The sequence below is a fragment of the Osmerus eperlanus genome, chromosome 26 (assembly GCF_963692335.1).
Source record: "Osmerus eperlanus chromosome 26, fOsmEpe2.1, whole genome shotgun sequence".
Taxonomy (NCBI): Eukaryota; Metazoa; Chordata; class Actinopteri; order Osmeriformes; family Osmeridae; genus Osmerus; species Osmerus eperlanus.
Window position 1 is genome coordinate 1,254,415 of NC_085043.1, and position 23,234 is coordinate 1,277,648.

Genomic DNA, 23,234 nt, shown 5'->3' on the forward strand with positions numbered 1-23,234 from the left:
AGAGAGGGAAGGATATGCAGGAAACGGTCTGGGCCGGCATATCAAACCAAGGCCCCTCAGCTTACATGGTACACGCTCTTACCCGCTGAGGCACCCCCAAGACCGCTTAGGTATGTTTACCACAGCGTCTCCTCCTGTGTGTCTGATCTCAGCAGCAACAGAAGCCACATGTTGAGTGCTGCATACCTCCGGGCATGTCCTGTGTGGGTTCGGAGAAGGAGAGGTCCTCCTGTTCCTCATGAAGGTGTGTGGGAGACTCGTCCACCTGTTCCAGGCTGTCAGGGCCGGTTTTTTCAGGGCTAGGCTCAGTGCTATGCAGACAACGTGAGGTGACATAGTATACCACATGAAGGTGAATGCTTGGTATATGGACAGTTACTGCACAAACAGAATCTGTATCTAGTTTGTGAACTCACTGTGCTGGGTATCCTGGCGTGAAGAGCATTTTGCAGACAGAGGTGGGGTTGAAGTCTGTCTGAAGCCATTTTTTCACCATGGCAGCGGACCAGCCTTCTGCATCGGCGTCTAGAACAACCATACATACAATTCAATCTCAGTCTTAGGTTGGGCTACTTAAAACAAGCAATGGCTTAGTGTATGTTATTTGTCATATATGACTGTAACTGAAAGAAAGCCTGTTTGCTGGTAAATGAGGCTATATTAACTGTCCACATGAGTGCTTTATAGCTCACACATGAATGGCGTCAAGAGCAAATCATGAGAAAACGCTGTAACCTTACCTTAGGATACCAGGAAGTGAAAAGACGGCTTACCTCAGAGGGACCTCCCACAGTTTGTTAACACTTCCATGAACAGGGCATGGACATAAAGGAGGACTGGCACCCAGCACATGACCATCTTGGATGGGTAGGAGTGGAGAGTTAGCAGGACATGCGTTGGTGGAAGGAGAGAGAGAGAGTAGGAGATGCCACCACTGCACATGCATGCACTGGGTCCGTGTTACAGTGACCCCCCCACCTCCCTCCCGGGTGACACTGGCATGGAGAAGACATCGTGCTCTGTGGCCATGGAGGACGAGGGATGGAGTGGAGGGAGGTTACGGTGAATGGATCGACTCACATGATCAAAACCTGTGTCCCAAAAGCCTTCAAAACTACCAGGGGTAGACAAGCAGACTCATAGCTCATGAATGCTATATGGGTTTGTGGGAAATCAATACCGTACCCTGTATTTTGTCAAATGTGATTGTGTTGTACAAATACCTGAATATTTTACTAAACTGAACACAAATATTATACCGGCCCTCCAATTGAACCCATGTGAGCTATGACCCATTGTTTTTCCTGTGCGTACTTTTGGGCATCCACCATGATCACAAAGAGGGAAATGGATAGGCTTTTCCAATCTGACTCTGCTCTAGAAATTGGAAACATGATGAAAAGCACACAAAAAACATCAATTACAATACCAGTATCAATGCCTTTTCTTAATGTGAATACATACAAGAATGAAGGAAGAGGGGTCTATGTTGACTGCTAGGTGACAGGAAGGTCGTTGATGTCAGGAATGTGTGGAATGTTATGGTAATAGATGGAAACATGGGAATGAGATCAACTAAACTGTATGAGCTCAAGTCAAAGGAAAATAATGTTGAAGTGAAGTTGTGAAGTTTGTGCGGTAAGTGATGTAAAAACGAAGTGAAGTAAAACAAGGGAATGACCATGGCATGTGCTTTTCTAAACCCTCCTCAATACACCAAAAACTTGTGCTGTCAAACTTAGGTTGGACTGCATCTGGTTGCTCTGAGACACCTGACACGGTAATTTAATGGTGCTCGCTGCTGACGCTAGCATGTCTAGGTTGTTTCATCCCAAAGTAAAAAATAAAAAATAATATCCTACAGTACATGATCATAATGGCAAGTGTCTCCACGACATCCTTAGGACCAATACATAGTCCATTCATCAGAGATGGATATTTACCTTGATTGGCTGAGACTCTCCTACCTTTGGGGGATTGGTCCGTCTCATCGTTGATTGATGGTGTGAAGGGAGTGCACAGGTCTGCTGTACACTTGACACAGCCAAGATCATTCCACAGCTAGAACACGACAGAATCACACTAGCTACTTAAAATACAGGAACATATTACGGGCTCGCTATGATAAAGTAAACAAAGTAAAATAAGGACTTACAAGACGTACAAATTCATTTTCTGATTTTTTTTGTTGCATTTCAAGAGAGCATTACAACTTTACGTGAACCATACAAATGGAGAATCATTGACTGCGTGACTGCTGTGTAAAGCCTCAGACAACATAGATACTACCCGACTTTACCATGCACTCGTAGAAGCCGAGGTCTGCCTCGACAGGGTTTAGGATGGTAAAAGTCAGGATTCCACTGCGAGCATCACTCTGCATGAGGTACTTCTTCTGGTCAACCAGCTCTTTGCCCTCTTTCAACCACCTGCCCAAACACATTCCCCACAGAGAACCAACTCTATAAGACACTCCAAACAACAGCATGGGTTGACTTATATATAACAAAATGTTATACAGTGTAAATATCTTCTAACCTAAAGGTGTCTGTGAATTAACGCTGGAAAAATGGAACAGTAGCAGAGTCCAGAAGAGTGTGAGTATACACGCTACCTAATGTTTGGTAGAGGTGTGGTCGTTGTGGAGCAGGTGAACTGGATGTCTTCACCCTCCAGGAGACAGGCACTCTGTATCCTGGTGACAAACCTGGGAGGCCCTGTAGATGACAGTTTATAGATGCAAGTGTACTCGAGGTGAATTGGTAAACTCACTACTCCTCAGTATAAGTGCAGTCCACCCGTGCCAACAAAAAGATAGTTTTTCAGTGGCATAGCTGGTTAGTAGTCACGTTGGTAATTAGGAGGTCCTGAGTTTGAAGCCCGGTGTGGGTAAAGCTCAGGTGTAAGTGATGATGAGCAGCGCGACTATTCCTGTTACACAAACACATCAACATTGGGATGTACAACAACAGTAAGGAGCAGTCAGTAGCCCTTTTTAAACAGAGATCCCGCAATACTGCCCAAAAGAAGACCCGTCATTATGTCAGCTTTGCTTGTTTACACAAACCAAACAAAGCCAGAATAATTCTGCCCTGTGTGTGCTTTGAGCATAGCATTTAAGCATGCTGGCATTCTGGAATCAGAGATGCAATGTCGTTGCTAGTGTGTGTAGTCCCGCCATGCTGGTTTTCCCACTGCTTATTGCCGCGACAACAATAACCCCCTTTCCCATTCTGTGTCTGTACCTTTTACACAGGACCGCAAAGCGGGCTGTGTGAAAGCGTCTAGTGTATAATGGAATAGTGGCCCATCTTTGGTTCTGTGTTCCTGTGTCTTGTAGCCCACTCACCCTCCACCATGACTGTGGCCAGCGTGCTGGCACGGCCCAGGGAACTGGAGGCACGGCAGACGTACTGGCCTGAGTCGTCTAGGATCACGCCATCCAGGATGAGACAGCAGGAGCCGCCTCGGTCAGTGCTGAGGATGTGATGTGAATCATCCTCCAGAGCCACACCGTCTGAGGAACCAAGCAGGGTTGCATCCTTTATTCTAGTTCTTATCTGAGAATTGTGTTTTCAGCTGTACCAAAAGACATGCTACGCTACTGTAAGAGAATTCAATATTCAAGGCTTCTTTTACCTTTCAACCAGCTGACCACTGGTTTGGGATTCCCGGTAACCTTGCAGGTCAGTTTAATAGTTTGACTGAGTTTTGCGGTGAGGTCAAACAGATGCACTTCAAACTCAGGTGGACCTATTCACACACAGATGCAGACAAAAATGTTAAACACACTGTAGCCAGAGAGAGAGACACAGAGAGAGTGAAAGAGAGAGACAGAGAGAAAGATAGAGAGAAAGAGAGAGAAAGGACAAGACAGGGAACAGAGCACACAACAAGAACACTTTGTTCGGAGGACACAGTGGAGAAGCTGTAAACCTTCTCCACTTTTCAATTGTGCATTAGGTGACCGAACACACTCACTGCAGGAGGGCTGTCTGGAGCGTAGCTGCAGCTCTCTGAAGTCTTTGAGCCAGGAGAGCTTGAGCGGGGCCGAGCGGCCCTGCAGCGTGTACTTTCTGACTGAGCCTCTGTGCTCGTGCCACAAGCCCCATGACCTCTCATCTCGCTCCACCATCTCCTTCACTTCCACATCATTCAGCTAGGGGCACAGGTAGAGTGCAGGAAGAGGGAGACTAAGTAAAACATATAGTAAAAAAGTTTGGCCCTTCGAATAATTTGTATTTATTTTTGTAATTAGGTTTTCATCAGCCTGAGAACTCCCATTTACTTCACGTTCCTTATTTACCTTCATCTTGTTCTTAAAGGCATAGGTGTCTGTGTTCATGCTGGCGTCCCTCCTTGGCTTACACAAGATGACACAGTCCTTGAAGAGGAACACTTGTCTCTGGTGCCCCCTGGAGGGTGTTTTAACCTCCGGCGACTCCTCCCACACGGTGAATGCACCCTAGCAAAACAATATTTAATAACTTCAAATCAACAACAAATCCCATTCAAATCAGGGACTGTAGCAGGGCACGGCGTGAGACTCACGCATTTCTCACGCTATCACGCAACACCTTGTATTTCTCACGCTGAGAAGTAAGGGATAACTTGTCCCGTCATATACAATTAATGGCAGGCCAAGTTGGGAGCTGTCTCGAGTTATACAGAGTTAAATGCCACCCCTCCCTCGTCTCCAGGACTTTTGTACCTAAATTTTGACATGTATGGTAATCTCACGCCAAACTTTTGATAAAACTTGAGAGCCCTGCTGTAGTGTGTGGTAGTGAATGTAGAATCTCAAATTCACTGTCTACTCTAAATGCAGGTCTATTCCACTGCATATAGTAAAGTTATATACAGTAGGTCAGTAGAGGATGGTAGGGTTATATACTACTGCATATAGTAAGGTTATATACAGTAGGCCAATAGAGGATAGTAGGGTTATATACAGTGCACGAGTAGAGGATAGTAGAGTTAGATACTACTGCATAGTAGGGTTATATACAGTAGGCCAGTCGAGGACAGAGACATATTATGTGCCGTTTGCAGTTGGTGTGTTACCTGTCGGAGGGGCTCTCCCAGGGCAGAGAGAGGAGCAGGGTAGCTCTCTATGAGGGAGACCTGGTGCACGTTGTCAGACCTCCAGGGCAGACAGGACACCATGGAGAAGGCATCCTCCAGCAGACCACAGCTCTTTCCAGTCTTAGCCTTGTTCTTGATCAACTCCTGTCCACAGGTATCCAGACAATCAGCCCCCATTTGTCAGAGAAGAACTGTCCCATAAATACTTATTTGCCTTCACAAGTATTTAATTGATCCCTAGTTATTTAACCATAACCCTTTGTATATTCGTTGATGCTGTATACTATATATATATAATTATTTTTTATTTGATGCTACTGCGCAGATGTTGCTTGGCTGGTCACAAGAATATCACTGTCCTGATGATGCTATGCTATTTGGTGCATGTGACAAATAAACCAGTTTGACTGTGATTTTGAAAGGCGAGGGTTAGGCTTATTAGCATTGACAATGTTAGAGAATATTGTACCACAGACATTTTTGAATGAGATTTTTCTCCTCTCTTCTGAGTATTAAGGGGGTAATTTACTGATTTTATAGGGTATTTCACACTGTTCCTTAAGGTCTCTGAATAGGGTATGTAACATTGGTTGGGCTGAAAATGGCCCGGGTGCTGCTGTTTTATGCGCCTTAATGCACGCTGTGAAATAGCCCTGTAATAAAACGAGAGGTTTTCTCCCTGATTGGTTGGTTTACAACGAGTGAAGCTACGGAGCAAAGAAGCAACAAGGCCAAAAGCACTCACTGAAATATCGCAGGTGGAGACTTGAAATCTAAACGTACAAATAAATCTATTGTGTCTACACAACACTGTTTTCAACAGATTGACTAGATATAATTTGAAATGATAACGTTAGTTGTTTCCACTTCTGTTGTCGAAGCAAATGGGATCGACTTAGGTGGGTAACGTCACAGCTTAGCAACCAAACTATCGTGATTCAACTCAGCTTCAGTTAGCTATCTTGCTAACTAATAAAAAATAACCTGACAAAGATCTAGACAAACATGCATCGTGAATTGTAGATTTATATGACAACACAGGTTATTTATTCGAATGAAACACAGTCAGGAACATGAAATAACACGTTAGCCCCATTGCCAATAAACTAAATCATCACACATTATACCTATGCTAGATACAGGAGACGTTAGCATTGCTAATGACTGTTAGCGACAAATCATACTACAGCTTGTGGTTGTGATGAACATAAGGTCGGAACAACACCTCTTTTCAGCAACAGCTTCAAAGCAAACCCTGCTTTACATTGTCCCAGGTTTTCAAAACTGTCCTCTGTGAAATGGTTCGAGCTAATTGGTAATTGAGAGTCGAACTGCACAGGGATCTTCTAAAAGACAAACATCACAGCCCGTCGAGTGTTTGGTTCCTTGAGAAGACTCTGAAAAGTGTCAGCATTACCTGTACAGCCTGGAACACTGCATTTACGACCATAGTCCATTTTCAATATCCTTGAAAAACTTTCTTCTTTGCAATTCCGTGGAAGTACACAGAGCAGCGCGCAGTAAATTTTGGGGCGTGACAAAGGTACAGACCAGTGATTTTTTGAAACCGCTCGTTTTACAGCAGCAGTTTGAAATTGTGAGATTTAGATAGGAAACATGTGTCAATGGACTTTGAGATTCACTGTATGTCCATTTTACCCACCGAACTGTCATTATTCAACTATGACAAGGTAAACTCGGTTTTGCAATGACCCCTTTAAGGTAAGCTTTGCTCCAATATTTGCTCCAATATCACCCTAAACAATATAGTTCCCAGTAAATAACCCACAATAACTAAGATCAGCCTATGGTCATCTGATCGTCTACAGTAAAGGTGTGTACTTCACTGAGAAATTGAATCAGATGGGATCACGTGTCCAATCAGAAAGCCTGATACAGGACATACTGGATTTGTGTTGTCATGAGCATCTGTGTTTAGGTGTAAACTGACCTTGAGTAAAGCATGATAGGTCTGAATCCTCTCCACTGGTCTTTGTAGGAATGTGACAACATCCTCCACTCCCACTGTGTTTTGCTGATCAAAAATGATGAATGCAATTGATTATTGAAATATTATTCCTGTGCCAATTTGCGCTACAGCTTCAGGTTCACATAAACTTAACTTATTTCAAGGGAATGTTTATTTACCTTGAAGTATTGCTGGAAAGGTTTGTCGATAACACAGGCCTCAGCTTGTGTCTGGCCAGCCATGTACTGTAGGTACTTCTCAAATTTATCAGCGTTCTTGATCAGGTGCATGGCCACATCATCATCTGTGAAGCACTCACCCAGACTGGGTAACAGACATCTGGAGTACCGGGTCAGACAAAGAGAACAATTGTTTCTACAGTAAGTTCCAACTGACAATACAATCAGGTAAAATGAACATGACCATTTTAAGTGGCCAGAGTCTTGATAGTGTATTCTTGTTTTGAATGGGCTGCCAATAACTGGTAGCACAGTAATGACTCCTGTGTTTCTCACCTGTCATGCAGAGTAACAATGTCATTAATGTTGCGGAACACAACGTCTTTTTGTTTTAGAACATCGAGGGGGACTTGAGAGCCGGTCTCTAGGTTGTGTAGGTGGCGAGACATGAACTCCTTCATCTCCTTCACAAACTCCTTCTCTCCATCAATGAGACCTTGAATCAATTGGCTGAGGGCAAAGAGAAACAGTTTTTTTATCATAAAAATAATTTAAATGAAGCTCCAATTCGGCATAATTGACGGGAGACTACTGAAAGACCCACCTGACTGTCTTCCTGTATACCTCTCCAGAATAACCAGTTCCATCCATATCCTGAACAGGAGGCCTTAGTGGTGGGAACATCTCCTAAACAAAGTTCATACATTACACAACACAAAGCCACACATCAGCACCTTGTGTCTTTCTTCGTCACCCCATTTTAAACGCATACGCACAACCTGGTTACAGAATACCTTCATTTTCTTCTCCAGGTATGCGGGGGAGATCCATTCCTGACGCGAGGGAGTAATCTTGGTGGGCTTGGTCCGCACCAGCCACCTGTCAGGATGGACTGAGTCCAGAACCTCCACGTACTGGCCTTCCTTCAGCACCACGCTCTCCTTACTGCCTCCGACTGGGCTGCAGTTGGCACGAGCCACGTAGATATCATACATCTACAGAAAAAAATAGAGTTTTCTTTGTTTAACTGTACTGTATCCACCCACATACAGCACAGTATGAACTGAAAGTCGGGAAAATTCTGCTGAGAAAAAATAGTTAAAGGGTTGTCGCTGCTAGACGCGCTACTTTACCTCTGCTAGATCCTCATCTCCGTCTGACTCGGACCCAGAGCAGGTGAGGGCTGTAGGGGTGTGGGCACGGAGGTGTTTGGGGGACGGAGTCTTCAATCTGGTGTCCAGAGCACCTAAAGCACATTCAGATAAAGATGGACGATAAGTTAGGGTTTATACATGGTTTGTGAGACTATAGAGGGCAACTGTAGTGAGAAAGTGTATTATCCATGTTTTTTTTTTATGTCATCCCAGATTCACAGCATGGCCTTATGGTGACAGAGAATGACTGACCTTTGACTTTTAAATGCCTTTTGGGAGGTTGAGGTGGAGAACTAAGTTGCTTATCCTCTTCATCCTCTTTCTTCATAACTTCCCTGTGGTGAAATGTTTTTGCATGAGATTTTGCGTCAGTTTCAATAAGAATAAATTATAAAAGAGAAGACACTGTCTGAGGGTATGTACGTATAATGTTTTGCTGTCTCACCGAGTTAGAGTAACTTTGGGACTGGTGTCAAAAGGCTCAATAACATCTGGAGCGGTGTCATAGTCAGAGGGACTGGACACTGGAGAGCAGAGACAAGATTGATTAAGAAAAACTGACATTTTTGCTACAGGTGTAGCATACTTGTATTAACAGTAAATATCAAATTATTTCTCACTTACTGGAGCTGATGGCAATAAGAGAAGCCCTTCTTCTCTCCTGCAGGCTCATGCTGGCGTCCTCCTCAGTCAGGCTATAGGCCTGCCACAGTGAGAGGCCCTCACTCTCCACAGAACCCATGGTCTCGTTCCCTGAGGTTGACACCTGGAGTTGGGGAAGAGGCTGAGGCTGGGGCTGGGGTCGAGGTTGAGTTTGAGGTTGAAGTTTGGGTTGGGGCTGAGGCTGGGGCTGGGGCTGGAACTGGGTAGGCTTCAGTGCAGTGATGGCAGCCAGAGGTGGATGCAGAGGCTTCTGGGTGGTGGGAACAGGATGCTGAACCTTCCCAACCGTCACATTCCCGTTATATGAAGTTACACCAAACTTGTTGACCAACTCACATGTATACACACCAGTGTCTTGGGCTGTGAGGTTTGAGATCACCAATGAGCAAACGCCATCTTCCGACATGCTAATGGTGTGCCATTTGCTGTTTTTTATTTTCTGGCCATCCTTCAGCCAATGTACCGATGTGGGCTTACCTTCTACAATACACTTTAGGTTAATGGTACCTTTAACTTCTGCACTCTGGTTTTTGAACGCCTCCTTGAATGTGGGTCGCATGTCTTTTCGCGTCTTGTAGCCTTTAAAAGCAGCCTGAATCTTAATTGCAGCCTCCAGCATCTCAGGCTCGTCCTCCACACTGATGTCCATGTCTTGGGTGTGCTCCGCAGCTTGTTGAATCTCCTGGCGCTCCTCGCAGGGTGCAAGGTTGGAGAGAGACAAAACTTCAGCAATTGGAGATACTTGCTGGCTTCTTTTCTTGTTCCCAACTAACTGAGTAAATAATTCAGAGGAGGGCTCTCCCTCTGAGACAGAGAGATGGGGAGTGTCCTCCTCCGATTTAGGTTGCTGCTTCTCTGCTTTTGTGGAGCTGATTGGCTGATCCTCCTTCTCCCTGATGACAGGCTCCTTCCCTATTGGCTCTGCTGGCTGTTTCGCGGGCTGTTTCTTATGTTTCTGATCCGATTCAGACTCTTTCATCGTAGGCTTCCATGGCTGGCTCTCCTCTCTTTCCGACACAGACAGCAAAGTTGTTTTCACTTCAGGTCCTGTTTGTTTAGTTGGCGTTGGGGGTTTTAATGGAAGATTCTCTTTCTGGTCTACTGCTGTATTATCGATGGCAGTTTGTAGTGCCTGTTTTTCGTTCTTATCCTTCTCTATCTTCTTCATCCTGTCCTTAAATGGCTGCGTCTCCCCACTTTCCATGTTAGAAAGCACTGGTTCTTTAGCTTCAGATCCCCTCCGTTTGGTCCTTGCAGGTAGTTTCAATAGCTGTTTCTCTCTTTGGTTTTCTTCAAAAGTATCTGCCACAGTTGGTGATAGCTGGTTTGACCCACTGTCTACAGACGCCTTCCGTTTAGTCCTTACTGGGGGTTTCAATGTCGAATTCTCCTTTTGGCCCTCTTCAGCGTCCTTTGTTTCAACCTGCAGGGGCTGTTGCTGCACAGATGTCACAGGGGCTTTTTCCTCTTGGTCTATAGCACTCTCTTTTTTTCTTGACATGGCTGACAGATTCACATTTCGACCTGCTTCTGTCTCTCGGCCGGCATACTTTGCCGGTTTCACCTTCAAGTCCACTTCAATTTCTGGCTCCGACGATTTTGTGGGCCGCTTCACCCTTTGGTCGATTTCCATTTCTTTCTCCGTGGCTGGTTCGTTCACACGCTCTGGGCTATGCTTCAAGTCTTCCTCTGAGTCTACAGTGGCTGCCCTGGTCATCGTGGCTCGTTTCTTAGGCTCAGCTACAGGGGGTAGGTCTCTCTGCTGGTCAACTGTGTGAGGGGGGAGCGTTGCTTTCACAGGTGACACTGTCTGGGAAGGCTTCTCTGGCACATGCAACGCTGAGAAAAACAGGAAGACACGTCAATGGCTTGTTTAGGTATATGGCAAGCCTTAAAACCAGTCCACTGAAATGGTTGATTGACAAGGGTTGATTAACAAACTTTCATTATCCCCAAAACAGAAAACGTTTTTTAACTTGAAAAAGTTCAGGAGTTCTTTTCTAGAAAACGATAAAAAATGGAAGGGCATGGTTTTAGCTACAGTACTATACAAACACACACCCTTGACTTCCACGGAGGCCGTGGTCTCCACCCCCCCTGCCAGACAGGTGTAGCTGCCACTGTCGTCCATGGTGAGATGGTGGACGTAGAGCTGGAACACTCCTCCATCCTGCTTCATCTCATACTTCCTGCTGGCCTTCAGAGGTAGTCTACCCTTCCTCCACTGCACTGGGATCCCTGGTTTGGACAGCTCACAGTGCAGGAAGGCTGTGCCCCCCTCCTCAGCCTCGACACTCTGTAGCTGGTCCTGGAACCAGGGAGGCAGCTCTGGGGAGGAGGAGTGGACACAACATCATTATACATAGAAAAATATTTTGTTGAATATGTGTAGTTATTGCTCAATAAAAGTGTCAATCATTTAACTGTAGTCGGCAACATTTTACATTCCGTTTACATTAACTATCACATAGCTACATAGCAATATCTATTGTAAAAACATTGTATGGATATAGGAATTGCAGTGTAAATAAATGGTGTGAATTAGTGTAGGTTATTACAAAAGTGTAAAAATGCACAGTATGGGGATGGGTGTGAGGGGTGAGTAGATGTTGTAAAGGCACAGTTTAAGGTTGTGATACCAAAACAAGATCAATGTTAACATCCACATAGCCCTGGAAAGACCTACCTCCCCCATACCAAGATTCACTTTTGTAATAACTTGAACCGCTAAATAGTAATGAAGACCTACTTAGCAGTTATTTTGTAACCATAATGTTGCTACTATAGGTATTGCTATGTAGTTACATGGAAGTTAATGTAACATTAACATAACGTGTTGTCCTGTCATCTTTTCTACAGAAAGGGGGGGAAGTGAAGATCATTTTAAGTATCAAAAGTACATTTAGTTGATAAATAAACTTTCAATGACCCTCCAAAATATTTAATAATATATGAGTTCATGAGGTGTTTTCTTGAAAACTATAAAAAATGGAAGGGCATGGTTTTAGCTACAGTACTATACAGACACACACACACACACACACAAACAGACACAAACACACACCTTTGACTTGCACGGAGGCCGTGGTCTCCACCCCCCCTGCCAGACAGGTGTAGCTGCCACTGTCGTCCATGGTGAGATGGTGGATGTGGAGCTGAAACACTCCTCCATCCTGCTTCATCTCATACTTCCTGCTGGCCTTCAGAGGTAGTCTATCCTTCTTCCACTGCACTGGGATCCCCGGCTTGGACAGCTCACAGTGCAGGAAGGCTGTGCCCCCCTCCTCAGCCTCGACACTCTGCAGCTGCTCCTGGAACCATGGAGGCAGCTCTGGGGAGGAGGAGGGGACACAACATCATTAAACGTCAGAAAATATTTGGTTGACTATGAATTGTTTTTGCTCAATAAAAGTGTCAATCGTTTTTAACTGTAGTCGCCTACACTTTACATTTAGCTTACATTAACTACCACATAGCTAAATAGCAATACCTATAGTGAAAACAAAGTAGTTATATGGGAGTTGCAATGTAAATGAGTGGTGTTAAGTGTTAGCATTATAGATTTTTACTCAAATGTAAGAAGGCATGGTATGGTGGAGGGGCATAAGGGCTAAGTGGATGTTGTAACGGGTCACTTAAAAAGGTGACAAGATCAAAGTCAACACTTACCCTTGAAAAGACCAACTTTTCCCATACCAAGTTTCACTTGGGAAATAACTAATACCACTAAACCGTAATGAAGTGTACCTACTTCGCAGTTCCTATGTACTTATAATGTTGTCACAATAGATATTGCTATGAAGTTATTTGGAAGTTAATGTAACCTTAATGTAAATAGTTGCCCTGTAGTCTTCTTTATATAGAAGGGGGGGAAGTGAATATTGTTGATTAATAAACTTTCAATGCCCCCCCCCAAAAAAATATGAAATTATATACAAGTTCTGGTGATCATTTCTAGGAAACTATCAAAAATGGAAGGCCATGGTTTTAGCTACAGTACTGTACAGTCACACACGCACACACAAACAGACACAAACACACACCCTTGACTTGCACGGAGGCCGTGGTCTCCAACCCCCCTGCCAGACAGGTGTAGCTGCCACTGTCGTCCATGGTGAGATGGTGGATGTGGAGCTGGAACACTCCTCCATCCTGCTTCATCTCATACTTCCTGCTGGCCTTCAGAGGTAGTCTACCCTTCCTCCACTGCACTGGCATCCCCGGCTTGGACAGCTCACAGTGCAGGAAGGCTGTGCCCCCCTCCTCAGCCTCGACATGCTGTAGCTGCTCCTGGAACCATGGAGGCAGCTCTGGGGAGGAGGAGGGGACACAACATCGTTATACATAAAAAAATATTTTGTCGAATATGTGTAGTTATTGCTCAAAAAAAGTGTCAATCATTTAACTAGTCGGCAACACATTACATTACGTTTACATTAACTATCACATAGCTACATAGCAATATCTATTGTAAAAACATTGTAGGGATATAGGAATTGCAGTGTAAATAAATGGTGTGAATTAGTGTAGGTTATTACAAATGTGTAAAAATGCACAGTATAGGGATGGGTGTGAGGGTGAGTAGATGTTGTAAAGGCACAGTTTAAGGTTGTGATAACGAAACAAGATCAATGTTAACATCCACATAGCCCTGGAAAGACCTACCTCCCCCATACCAAGATTCACTTTTGCACTAACTTGTACCACTAAATCATAATGAAGACCTACTTATCAGTTTTTTGTAACCATAATGTTGGTACTATAGATATTGCTATGTATTTACATGAAAGTTAATGTAACATTAACATAACGTGTTGTCCTGTCATATTTTCTACAGAAAGGGAGGGACGTTAAGATAATTCTAAGTATCAAAAGTACATTTGGTTGATAAATAAACTTTCAATGCCCCCCCCCCCAAAATATGAAATTATATACAAGTTCAGGTGATCATTTCTAGGAAACTATAAAAAATGGAAGGGTATGGTTTTAGCTACAGTACTATACAGACACACACACATTTAAACACACACAAACACACCCTTGACTTCCACGGAGGCCGTGGTCTCCACCCCCCCTGCCAGACAGGTGTAGCTGCCACTGTCGTCCATGGTGAGATGGTGGATGTGGAGCTGGAACACTCCTCCATCCTGCTTCATCTCATACTTCCTGCTGGCCTTCAGAGGTAGTCTACCCTTCCTCCACTGCACTGGGATCCCTGGTTTGGACAGCTCACAGTGCAGGAAGGCTGTGCCCCCCTCCTCAGCCTCGACACTCTGCAGCTGCTCCTGGAACCATGGAGGCAGCTCTGGGGAGGAGGTGGGGACACAACATCATTAAACGTAAAACAAATGTTTGGTTGAATACAAATAGTTTTTTCTCAATAAAAAGGGTCAATCGTTTTTAACTGTAGTCGGCTACACTTAACATTTAGTTTACATTGACTACCACATAGCTAAATAGCAATACCTATATTGAAAACAAAGTAGTTATATGGGAGTTGCTATATAAATAAGTGGTGTTAAGTGTTAGCAATATAGATTTTTACTCAAATGTAAGAAGGCATGTTATGGTGGAGGGGCATAAGGGCTAAGTGGATGTTGTAACGGGTCACTTAAAAAGGTGACAAGATCATAGTCAACACTTACCCTTGAAAAGACCAACCTTTCCCATACCAAGTTTCACTTGGGAAATAACTAATATCACTACACCGTAATGAAATGTACCTACTTCGCAGTTCCTATGTACCTATAATGTTGTCACAATAGATATTGCTATGAAGTAATTTAGAAGTTAATGTAACCTTAATGTAAAGAGTTGCCCTGTAGTCTTCTTTATATAGAAAGGGGGGAAGTGAAGATTGTTGATTAAGAAACTTTGATATATGCTTGTAGATATGCAATTATCTACAAGTTCAGGTGGTCATTTCTAGAAAACTATAAAAAATGGAAGGGCATGGTTTTAGCTACAGTACTATACAGACACACACACACACACACAAACAGACACAAACACACACCCTTGACTTGCACGGAGGCCGTGGTCTCCACCCCCCCTGCCAGACAGGTGTAGCTGCCACTGTCGTCCATGGTGAGATGGTGGATGTGGAGCTGGAACACTCCTCCATCCTGCTTCATCTCATACTTCCTGCTGGCCTTCAGAGGTAGTCTACCCTTCCTCCACTGCACTGGGATCCCTGGTTTGGACAGCTCACAGTGCAGGAAGGCTGTGCCCCCCTCCTCAGCCTCGACACTCTGCAGCTGCTCCTGGAACCATGGAGGCAGCTCTGGGGAGGAGGAGGGGACACAACATCATTAAACGTAAAACAAATGTTTGGTTGAATACAAATAGTTTTTTCTCAATAAAAAGGGTCAATCGTTTTTAACTGTAGTCGGCTACACTTAACATTTAGTTTACATTGACTACCACATAGCTAAATAGCAATACCTATATTGAAAACAAAGTAGTTATATGGGAGTTGCTATATAAATAAGTGGTGTTAAGTGTTAGCAATATAGATTTTTACTAAAATGTAAGAAGGCATGTTATGGTGGAGGGGCATAAGGGCTAAGTGGATGTTGTAACGGGTCACTTAAAAAGGTGACAAGATCATAGTCAACACTTACCCTTGAAAAGACCAACCTTTCCCATACCAAGTTTCACTTGGGAAATAACTAATATCACTACACCGTAATGAAATGTACCTACTTCGCAGTTCCTATGTACCTATAATGTTGTCACAATAGATATTGCTATGAAGTAATTTAGAAGTTAATGTAACCTTAATGTAAAGAGTTGCCCTGTAGTCTTCTTTATATAGAAAGGGGGGAAGTGAAGATTGTTGATTAATAAACTTTGATATATGCTTGTAGATATGCAATTATCTACAAGTTCAGGTGGTCATTTCTAGAAAACTATAAAAAATGGAAGGGCATGGTTTTAGCTACAGTACTATACAGACACACACACACATAAATACACACAAACACACACCCTTGACTTCCACGGAGGCCGTGGTCTCCACCTCCCCTGCCAGACAGGTGTAGCTGCCACTGTCTTCCATGGTGAGATGGTGGATGTGGAGCTGGAACTCTCCCCCATCCTGCTTCATCTCATACTTCCTGCTGGCCTTCAGAGATAGTCTGCCCTTCCTCCACTGCACTGGGATCCCCGGTTTGGACAGCTCACAGTACAGGAAGGCTGTGCCCCCCTCCTCAGCCTCGACACTCTGCAGCTGCTCCTGGAAGCAGGGTGGCAGCTCTGCGTGATAGAGATTGAGAGGATGAAGACGTCTTTATTTGACTACGATCATGTTATGTTGATAGATTAAAGTTTGTTGTGGTAACAATTGATAGTACGTTTATTTATTGTTATTTTATATTATATCAAAAATATATACATTATTTATTTATATATATATATGTTTACTATATTGATGTTGTTATGTTATATATCAATATGTTACATTATATTTTATCTTATGGGGATGTTTAGACTTAACAACCTCACTGGCAATTCAGTAAAACCTTTGTCTTTCAAAGGAATTCATTTATACATTATCGTGTAGGGTACAAGATGGTTAGCTATAATATGTTCAAATAGTAGCCTGATTATAGACTAGATGTATCTGTACCTGTGACAGTGAGGCTGGCTCGACTCTGCATGTCTCCGGTGTCACAGGAGTATATCCCAGCGTCTTCTACCTCCACCTGGTGGATGAGCAGGAGGTTTCTTTGGCCCTCCTTCTGTGTCTCGTACTTGTCTCCCATCAGGAGGGGGACGTTGTTGCAGCGCCAGGTGACGGGGGTGGTGAGGTCAGAGGTTATACAGGAGAACACAGCCGTTTCTCCCTCAGTCGCGTCGACATCCTTTGGTTTCTCCTCAATCAAGACTATTGTCAAACGCTGATGTTAGTGAAGCCAAAACCACGTACAGTCCTACTGTTTAACGCTGGATTTTAAAGGATACTGTGGGTAAAAACTATTCTAATGGGGAAAATACCGTTTTATTTTAAATGATATCTCTCTACTCAAACACAAGCCTACTGCAGTGATCCGTATTATATGTGCAACAGTCAGCACATGCCTTGCTTTTTCCTAAACCTACCTCCCCCTCTACTCTGCCCTCACCCACCTCCCCTCCACTCTGCCCTCACCCACCATCCCGCCCCTCCATCCTGTCCTCACCCATAGGTTTGGGGACCACGAGCAGGCGTGCAGAGGTCCTTTCCTCCCCAACCACGAAGGCCACTGTGCCGGTCTCCTCCGGGGTGGTCATGGTCAGCACCAGGGTGTGCAGGTGACCCTCGCACATCATCTGGTTCATCTCGTTCTTCTGCAGCGGGCTGGAGCCGAGCCACCACGCCGCCTCATTCATGCCCGCGACAGACAGCTCGCACGTGAACACCGCGTCCTCACCGGCAGTCACCGTCTTGTCACTCAGCCCCGATAGAATCCGCACACGCTCTGGGGACAAGGGACAAAAACGACGTCGCCATTAAGAAACCGTTGTATGTACAATTTGAAGCAAGTAAAGGACAGAGTGAGAGAGGCTGAGAGAGAGACTGAGAAAGAGACTGAGAGAGAAAGAGAGAGACTGAGAGACAGAGAGAAAGAGAGAGAGACACACTGAGAGACAGAAAGACAGAGAGAGAGAGACAGAGAGAAAGAGAGACAGAGAGAGTAGAGCTGGCTCCGTACCTCTCACAATCAGAGTGGCCACCGTCTTCTTCCCCCTGGTGATGCAACTATATTCCCCAGCATCCTCCAGGCGCAACTTGGTGATTTCTAACGTGTGCCCGCGCCCCTTCTTCCTCACGGTAAACCTGTCTCCCTCTTCGATCGGCCTGCTGCCTCTCTTCCAGGTGACTGGGACGTTGGCACTGGAGATCTCACAGGACAGCAGGACGGACTTCCCCTCCGTCACCTCCTGGCTTTCCAGCTCCTTCTCAATGAACACGGACGCAGCAGCTGAAACAGAACAGGGGGCCACGCTTCTTACACACGCCGTGAAGGACTCATGACGACGGACCTGGATTTTTACTTAACCTTAACATGCACATATTGCTTTCGGAGAAACACCATACGCCCGTAAGGAAACGTCAACGTGGTAAGAAAGCAATAAGACGATACGATTAAATATACGTTATGTCATGCTCATGAGTCAGCAATCTGTCCAGACCTCTAACGTTGACCTCAGCAGTGGTCTTCTGATCTCCAAAAACGCAGCTATACTCGCCCACGTCCTCCGGCTGAATGTTCCTTATGTGCATCTCCGCCACCTTCCCCTCTAGCATCATCTGGTACCTGCCCCCGGAGCTTATCTCCTCCTCGCCCCTGCACCACCGCACGGGTACCCCCGCCTTGGACAGCTCACAGCACAGAGTCACATTGCCCCCCTCTGGGGCCTCCTGGTTCTTCAGCCCCATCTTGAAGGTGAGGGGGATGGCTGGGGACAAGACAGTTCACTGTTAACGACAACACTGAGGTACAGGCACCTTGTCCTTATAACGGATACGTAAGTTTTCAGTTTTCCCTAATTTATCGATAAAGACATTTAGATAGATGAAGACAATTAGATTAGAGGGGTGTGTTTGGGCTGGCAGCCTCCTCTAAGCCTCGTCCAATCCAATAGCTATTATGCTTCTTGAGAGGTTAACTAAATGTTCCTACCGGTGATTTTGATTGTCGCTGCGGTTCTTATGTCTGCGAAGACACAGCTATAGACGCCGCTGTCCCCGAGAGACGCTTTCCTGATGACCAGCTCCGCAGTGGCGTCTCTCTTCTTGATCTGGTACTTGACTCCATTCTTCAGCAGCTCGTCCCCTCTCCTCCACTCTACGGCGAGTCCAGGTTTGGAGAGCTCACAGTGCAGAGTCACGCTGTTCTCCTCCTCAACCTCCTGGTACCTCAGTTTCACCTTGAAAGTCACTGGAGGAGCTGGAAAGCAAGACGAAGGACTTGACTCTTCCAGTCATGCTCTTGTGATCATGATCACGAGTGCAGTAAAGAGCAATAATACTTTTTCCCGATTCATTTAATTTAATAGGTATACTACAACAGTTGTGTGGGTTTTACTTGTATTATTTTTGTTTATCTTTATTTTGTTTGTTTGAGCTTCTGTCTGAAGACAATTTTCAACCCATATGGAGATGGACAGTAAAGTTTTTTGAATTTGAATTGAATTTGAAGGTGGAGTAAGCTAGAAAAACGGCTGAACCAACACTAAGGGATCTTACCTCTGACAGTGAGCTCAGCTGTCGATTGGTTGTCTTTGGTCTGACAGGTGTATTTCCCAGCATCCCCTTCTTCTACGTTGTGGATGACCAGCCTGGTGATGCGTCCCTCCTGCTTCATCTCGTACTTGTCTCCAGACTTCAGGATGACTCTTCCTCTCCTCCAGTCCACAGGGGCTTCGGGCCTGGAGAGCTCACAGCTGAAGGCCCCACTGTCCCCTTCTGTGACCTCCATGTTTTGGACCTCTCGCTCGAAGGTGATGGGAAGAGCTGACAAAGCACATTGCAGATGGAATCCACTCATGAGCCTTGTCTTTGCTAGCTAAACTCATGTTATTCAGGCATCTTTTCAACCATTTTCTAAAAACTTAAAGATTATTAAGGAAAAAATCCAGAAGAATGCTATGACCTCCAAATCTGAATCAACAATCCACACATTTGCATGGGATTTTGTACCTCTCACTTTGATTTCTGCCATGGTCTTGACTTCTCCTGCGACACAGCTGTATTCCCCGGCATCCTGTAGACAGACCTTGCTGATGTGCATCTCAGCCACTTTGCCCTCCTGCTTCATGAGGTACTTGTCTTGGCCCTGGAGGATCTTCTCTCCCTTCCTCCACGCCACGGGGATCCCTGGTTTGGACAGTTCACAGCGCAGGGAAACACTGCCCTCCTCCAACACCTCCTGGCTCTTAAGCTTCTGTTTGAAGGCCACTGGGATGGCTGAGGGGCAGTAACATGCACACAGTCACGGAGTGATGGTTGACTACTACCATAAAACTACACAGCAATACCAACGGTAACAATATTGTAGTCAGTGTTGCCCCAAAAATATTATTAGCTCTTTGAAATTTCGCTAAAAGTCACTAGATTACGTGATGACATCATATATTGCGTCAACTTTTAGATCTGTAGATGTACTTCTGTGTAGACATAGCGGCTTGGACAATACGGAAGTACAATTACAGATCTAACATAGCCTATTTCTATAAACATTGGGAATGCTAGAATACTAAGAATGGCAAATGTGACGTCATTCACAAAGCAGTTAAAGGTTATTTTGCTAGATACGATTTGTAGTCCCTAGGGAAGGTGAAAAGTCACTAAATCTAGCGACAGTCGATAAATTGGCAACATTTATTGTAGTTAGATAGAAACTTCTATGTAGTTACACTTCATTATGGTTTAGGGGTAAAAGTTATTACACAAGTGACACTTGGTATGATTGGTATTGATCTTTACACACTGTCACTTTCAGCTACTGGATGCACTATCAGCAATATTGCACTAATTGTAACCTACTTGTCTTTTTGTTTGTATAGGTTATAAGGTTAGTACTATGTGTTATGTGGATTAGAGGTTTAGTATACTGTATTGTATATTATTATGTATATTATTTAATGTAGTATATTTTAGCTTATCATAGGTGTAATCTATGTTCTGAGCACTTATATGTCATATTATGCCAGGTTGCTTTGCGTTGTCTTTTCCTAAGAATTTCAGTGCCCAGTCTGACCTTGTGTTGTTCTGTGCATCTGACAATAAAAGACTTTAACTTCAATCTTCTGTTTTGGTTGAATAACCTTCAACTGCCCCATTACAACATCCACATTACACCCCTCTCTCAAACTGTGCCTTCTTACATTTTTATAATAACCTATACCACTAACACTTAAGACTGTATCATTATAATGTACTTACAATGGTGTTACTATATAGTTAATGTAACTTTAATATGAAGTGTTGCCATTGTTTTTACTATGGTCCACATTATGAGTCCAGCCGCAAATCTCAATTAATATCAAATGTGAGTAAAGCAACACTAGCTGTGTGTTCCAAACATCGAAAACACTCGTCTCCACGGAAGATTCCTGCTTGTCAACCACAGTGCCCTCTCACCTGTGACAAAAACGGTGGCAATGGTTTTGGCGCCTGCGCACATGCAGGTGTACACGCCGCTGTCGTCGGGCAGGCTCCTCCGGATGAGCAGCTCTAGCGTGGCGTCTCTCTGCTTCATCTGGTACCTCTCTCCGTTTGCCAGCAGGTCCAGGCCTCTCCTCCACTCCACAGGAGCTCCAGGCCTGGACAGCTCACAGCGCAGAGCTATGCCGTTGCCCTCCTCCACCTTCACATTCTTCAGCTCCTCCATAAATGTGATGGGAGGCTCTACAACACACAATGAACATTTATTTTTAATAACTATTATGTATTACTGACCAATACTGTATGAATTGTATTTCAACCAATGTTACCAATTATGTTATCCAGTCTGTTCCTATCCCCCAGATTTCAATTCAACATTTCACAACACACAATAAAATAACGTCGAGTTTGAGTTTGGACAATACCAGAAATGTAACCCGCCTACCATTCACTATGACACTAGCTGTGGTCCTCTGCTCGCCACAAACGCAGGTGTACTCTCCGCTGTCCTCAAGGTTGGCGTCGGTTATCTTCAGCTCCAGCAGCTGGTCCTTCTTCCTCATCTGGTACTTCTCTCCACTCCTCAGCACCTCCTCTCCTCTCCTCCACTCCACCGAGGGGGCAGGTTTAGAGAGCTCGCAGTTCAACGTAATGCTATCACCCTCCTCAACCTCTTGGTTCCTCAGCTGCTGTTTGAAGGTGGCTGGTAGGCCTGGGATAAAAAATTTTTTTAAAGGAATGTATTTACTAAATATGCAAATTATCTATTGTTGTCCTTATCTTACCCAGAGTTCAAAAAACGCAAAGTCTAAATGTATGTTAATTACAAGGACAATGTATCATCTCTGCATTGTATTTATTTTTCTTAATATAAATAAATGCATGCCGGTTTCACAGTTGCTCAGGAGGATACACTTTTTTTGTGCTGACGTCTCTTGAATGAACACAGCACAAGAGACCACCCAGCGTGTATTTGAATCTACACCCTTTATGAGGAAACACCATACTGCAAATACATACTCCAATTTGTTTTTACTGGAGTTCTGGCTGTAGTTCTTACCCCTGACAATAAGCTCAGCTGTTGATTGGCTGTCTTTTGTCTGACAGGTGTATTTCCCAGCATCCCCCTCTTCTACGTTGTGGATGACCAGTCTGGTGATGTGTCCCTCCTGCTTCATCTCGTACTTGTCTCCAGACTTCAGGATGACTCTTCCTCTTCTCCAGTCCACAGGGGCTTCGGGCCTGGAGAGCTCACAGCTGAAGGCCCCTTTGTCCCCTTCTTTAACAGAAAGCTTCTGGAGCTCTCGCTTGAATGTAACAGGGAGTCCTGGTGACCCATAAAAAGATATTAGCGAGGCTTGTTTAGTCAGAACGACCTACTTGCACCATTTGTTAAATACCAAATGTATCGCTTGCATATTCATGTATCGTTGGAATACTTTGGTCCATTGGTTTACTCACCCTTCACATTTATTTCAGCAGTGGTCTTCTGGTCTCCAGTCACACAACAGTATTTCCCTGCATCCTCCGGTTGCACGTTCTGAATAGTCATCTCGGCTATCTTCCCCTCTTGTTTCATCAGGAACCTTCCTCCAAACAGGCCCTCAGACACCTCCTCCTCCCCCTTCCACCAGTGGAGAAGGACTCCAGGCTTGGAAAGCTCACAGTGTAGGGTCACACTGTGTCCTTCTGCTGCTTCCTGGTTCTTCAGGCCTACCTTGAATGAGGCTTCACAAGCTGCAGATGATATCAAAGATTGGGTTAAGGGTCGCTTAAATTAGCAACAAAAGGGAAATTAGCAGCAAACAGTTATGTCCTCCTCAAGAGTTGAGGCCTGGTCTATCTAACCAAATGCCATTTTTTGGCTGAATCAAAATATACCTTAAAAACTGTTATAAAACGTAATATATTAAAGGAAAATTTCATAGCAACACCAATGTTCCACAGAGGCAGTACAGTGTTGCCCAGACAAAGTTAACAAACAAGTTGACACTATCTAGCTACTGAATTTTCTCCATGATTTAAGCTAT

General features: G+C 44.5%; 1 protein-coding gene across 1 annotated transcript in view; it reads right to left on the minus strand.

Moving 5' to 3' along the window:
* The window catches only part of obscna (obscurin, cytoskeletal calmodulin and titin-interacting RhoGEF a), a 52,299-nt gene that overhangs the window by 20,071 nt on the left and 8,994 nt on the right, over positions 1-23,234 (minus strand). Inside the window, exons 15-49 of the mRNA XM_062452220.1 lie at positions 22,666-22,729; positions 21,650-21,916; positions 21,181-21,447; positions 19,738-20,004; positions 19,285-19,551; positions 18,719-18,985; positions 18,228-18,494; positions 17,747-18,016; positions 17,234-17,512; positions 16,681-16,938; positions 16,041-16,307; positions 15,067-15,333; positions 14,089-14,355; positions 13,094-13,360; positions 12,115-12,381; positions 11,112-11,378; positions 9,012-10,889; positions 8,833-8,911; positions 8,640-8,722; positions 8,367-8,479; positions 8,028-8,228; positions 7,838-7,920; positions 7,570-7,743; positions 7,234-7,393; positions 7,037-7,120; positions 5,065-5,229; positions 4,307-4,465; positions 3,982-4,159; positions 3,640-3,753; positions 3,350-3,517; positions 2,615-2,717; positions 2,300-2,429; positions 1,968-2,061; positions 417-525; positions 187-311 (exon numbers count right to left, since the gene is read on the minus strand). Of these exons, the coding sequence (XP_062308204.1) occupies positions 187-311; positions 417-525; positions 1,968-2,061; positions 2,300-2,429; positions 2,615-2,717; positions 3,350-3,517; positions 3,640-3,753; positions 3,982-4,159; positions 4,307-4,465; positions 5,065-5,229; positions 7,037-7,120; positions 7,234-7,393; positions 7,570-7,743; positions 7,838-7,920; positions 8,028-8,228; positions 8,367-8,479; positions 8,640-8,722; positions 8,833-8,911; positions 9,012-10,889; positions 11,112-11,378; positions 12,115-12,381; positions 13,094-13,360; positions 14,089-14,355; positions 15,067-15,333; positions 16,041-16,307; positions 16,681-16,938; positions 17,234-17,512; positions 17,747-18,016; positions 18,228-18,494; positions 18,719-18,985; positions 19,285-19,551; positions 19,738-20,004; positions 21,181-21,447; positions 21,650-21,916; positions 22,666-22,729 (8,275 nt within the window). The remainder of the gene's footprint in view (positions 1-186; positions 312-416; positions 526-1,967; positions 2,062-2,299; positions 2,430-2,614; positions 2,718-3,349; positions 3,518-3,639; positions 3,754-3,981; positions 4,160-4,306; positions 4,466-5,064; positions 5,230-7,036; positions 7,121-7,233; positions 7,394-7,569; positions 7,744-7,837; positions 7,921-8,027; positions 8,229-8,366; positions 8,480-8,639; positions 8,723-8,832; positions 8,912-9,011; positions 10,890-11,111; positions 11,379-12,114; positions 12,382-13,093; positions 13,361-14,088; positions 14,356-15,066; positions 15,334-16,040; positions 16,308-16,680; positions 16,939-17,233; positions 17,513-17,746; positions 18,017-18,227; positions 18,495-18,718; positions 18,986-19,284; positions 19,552-19,737; positions 20,005-21,180; positions 21,448-21,649; positions 21,917-22,665; positions 22,730-23,234) is intronic.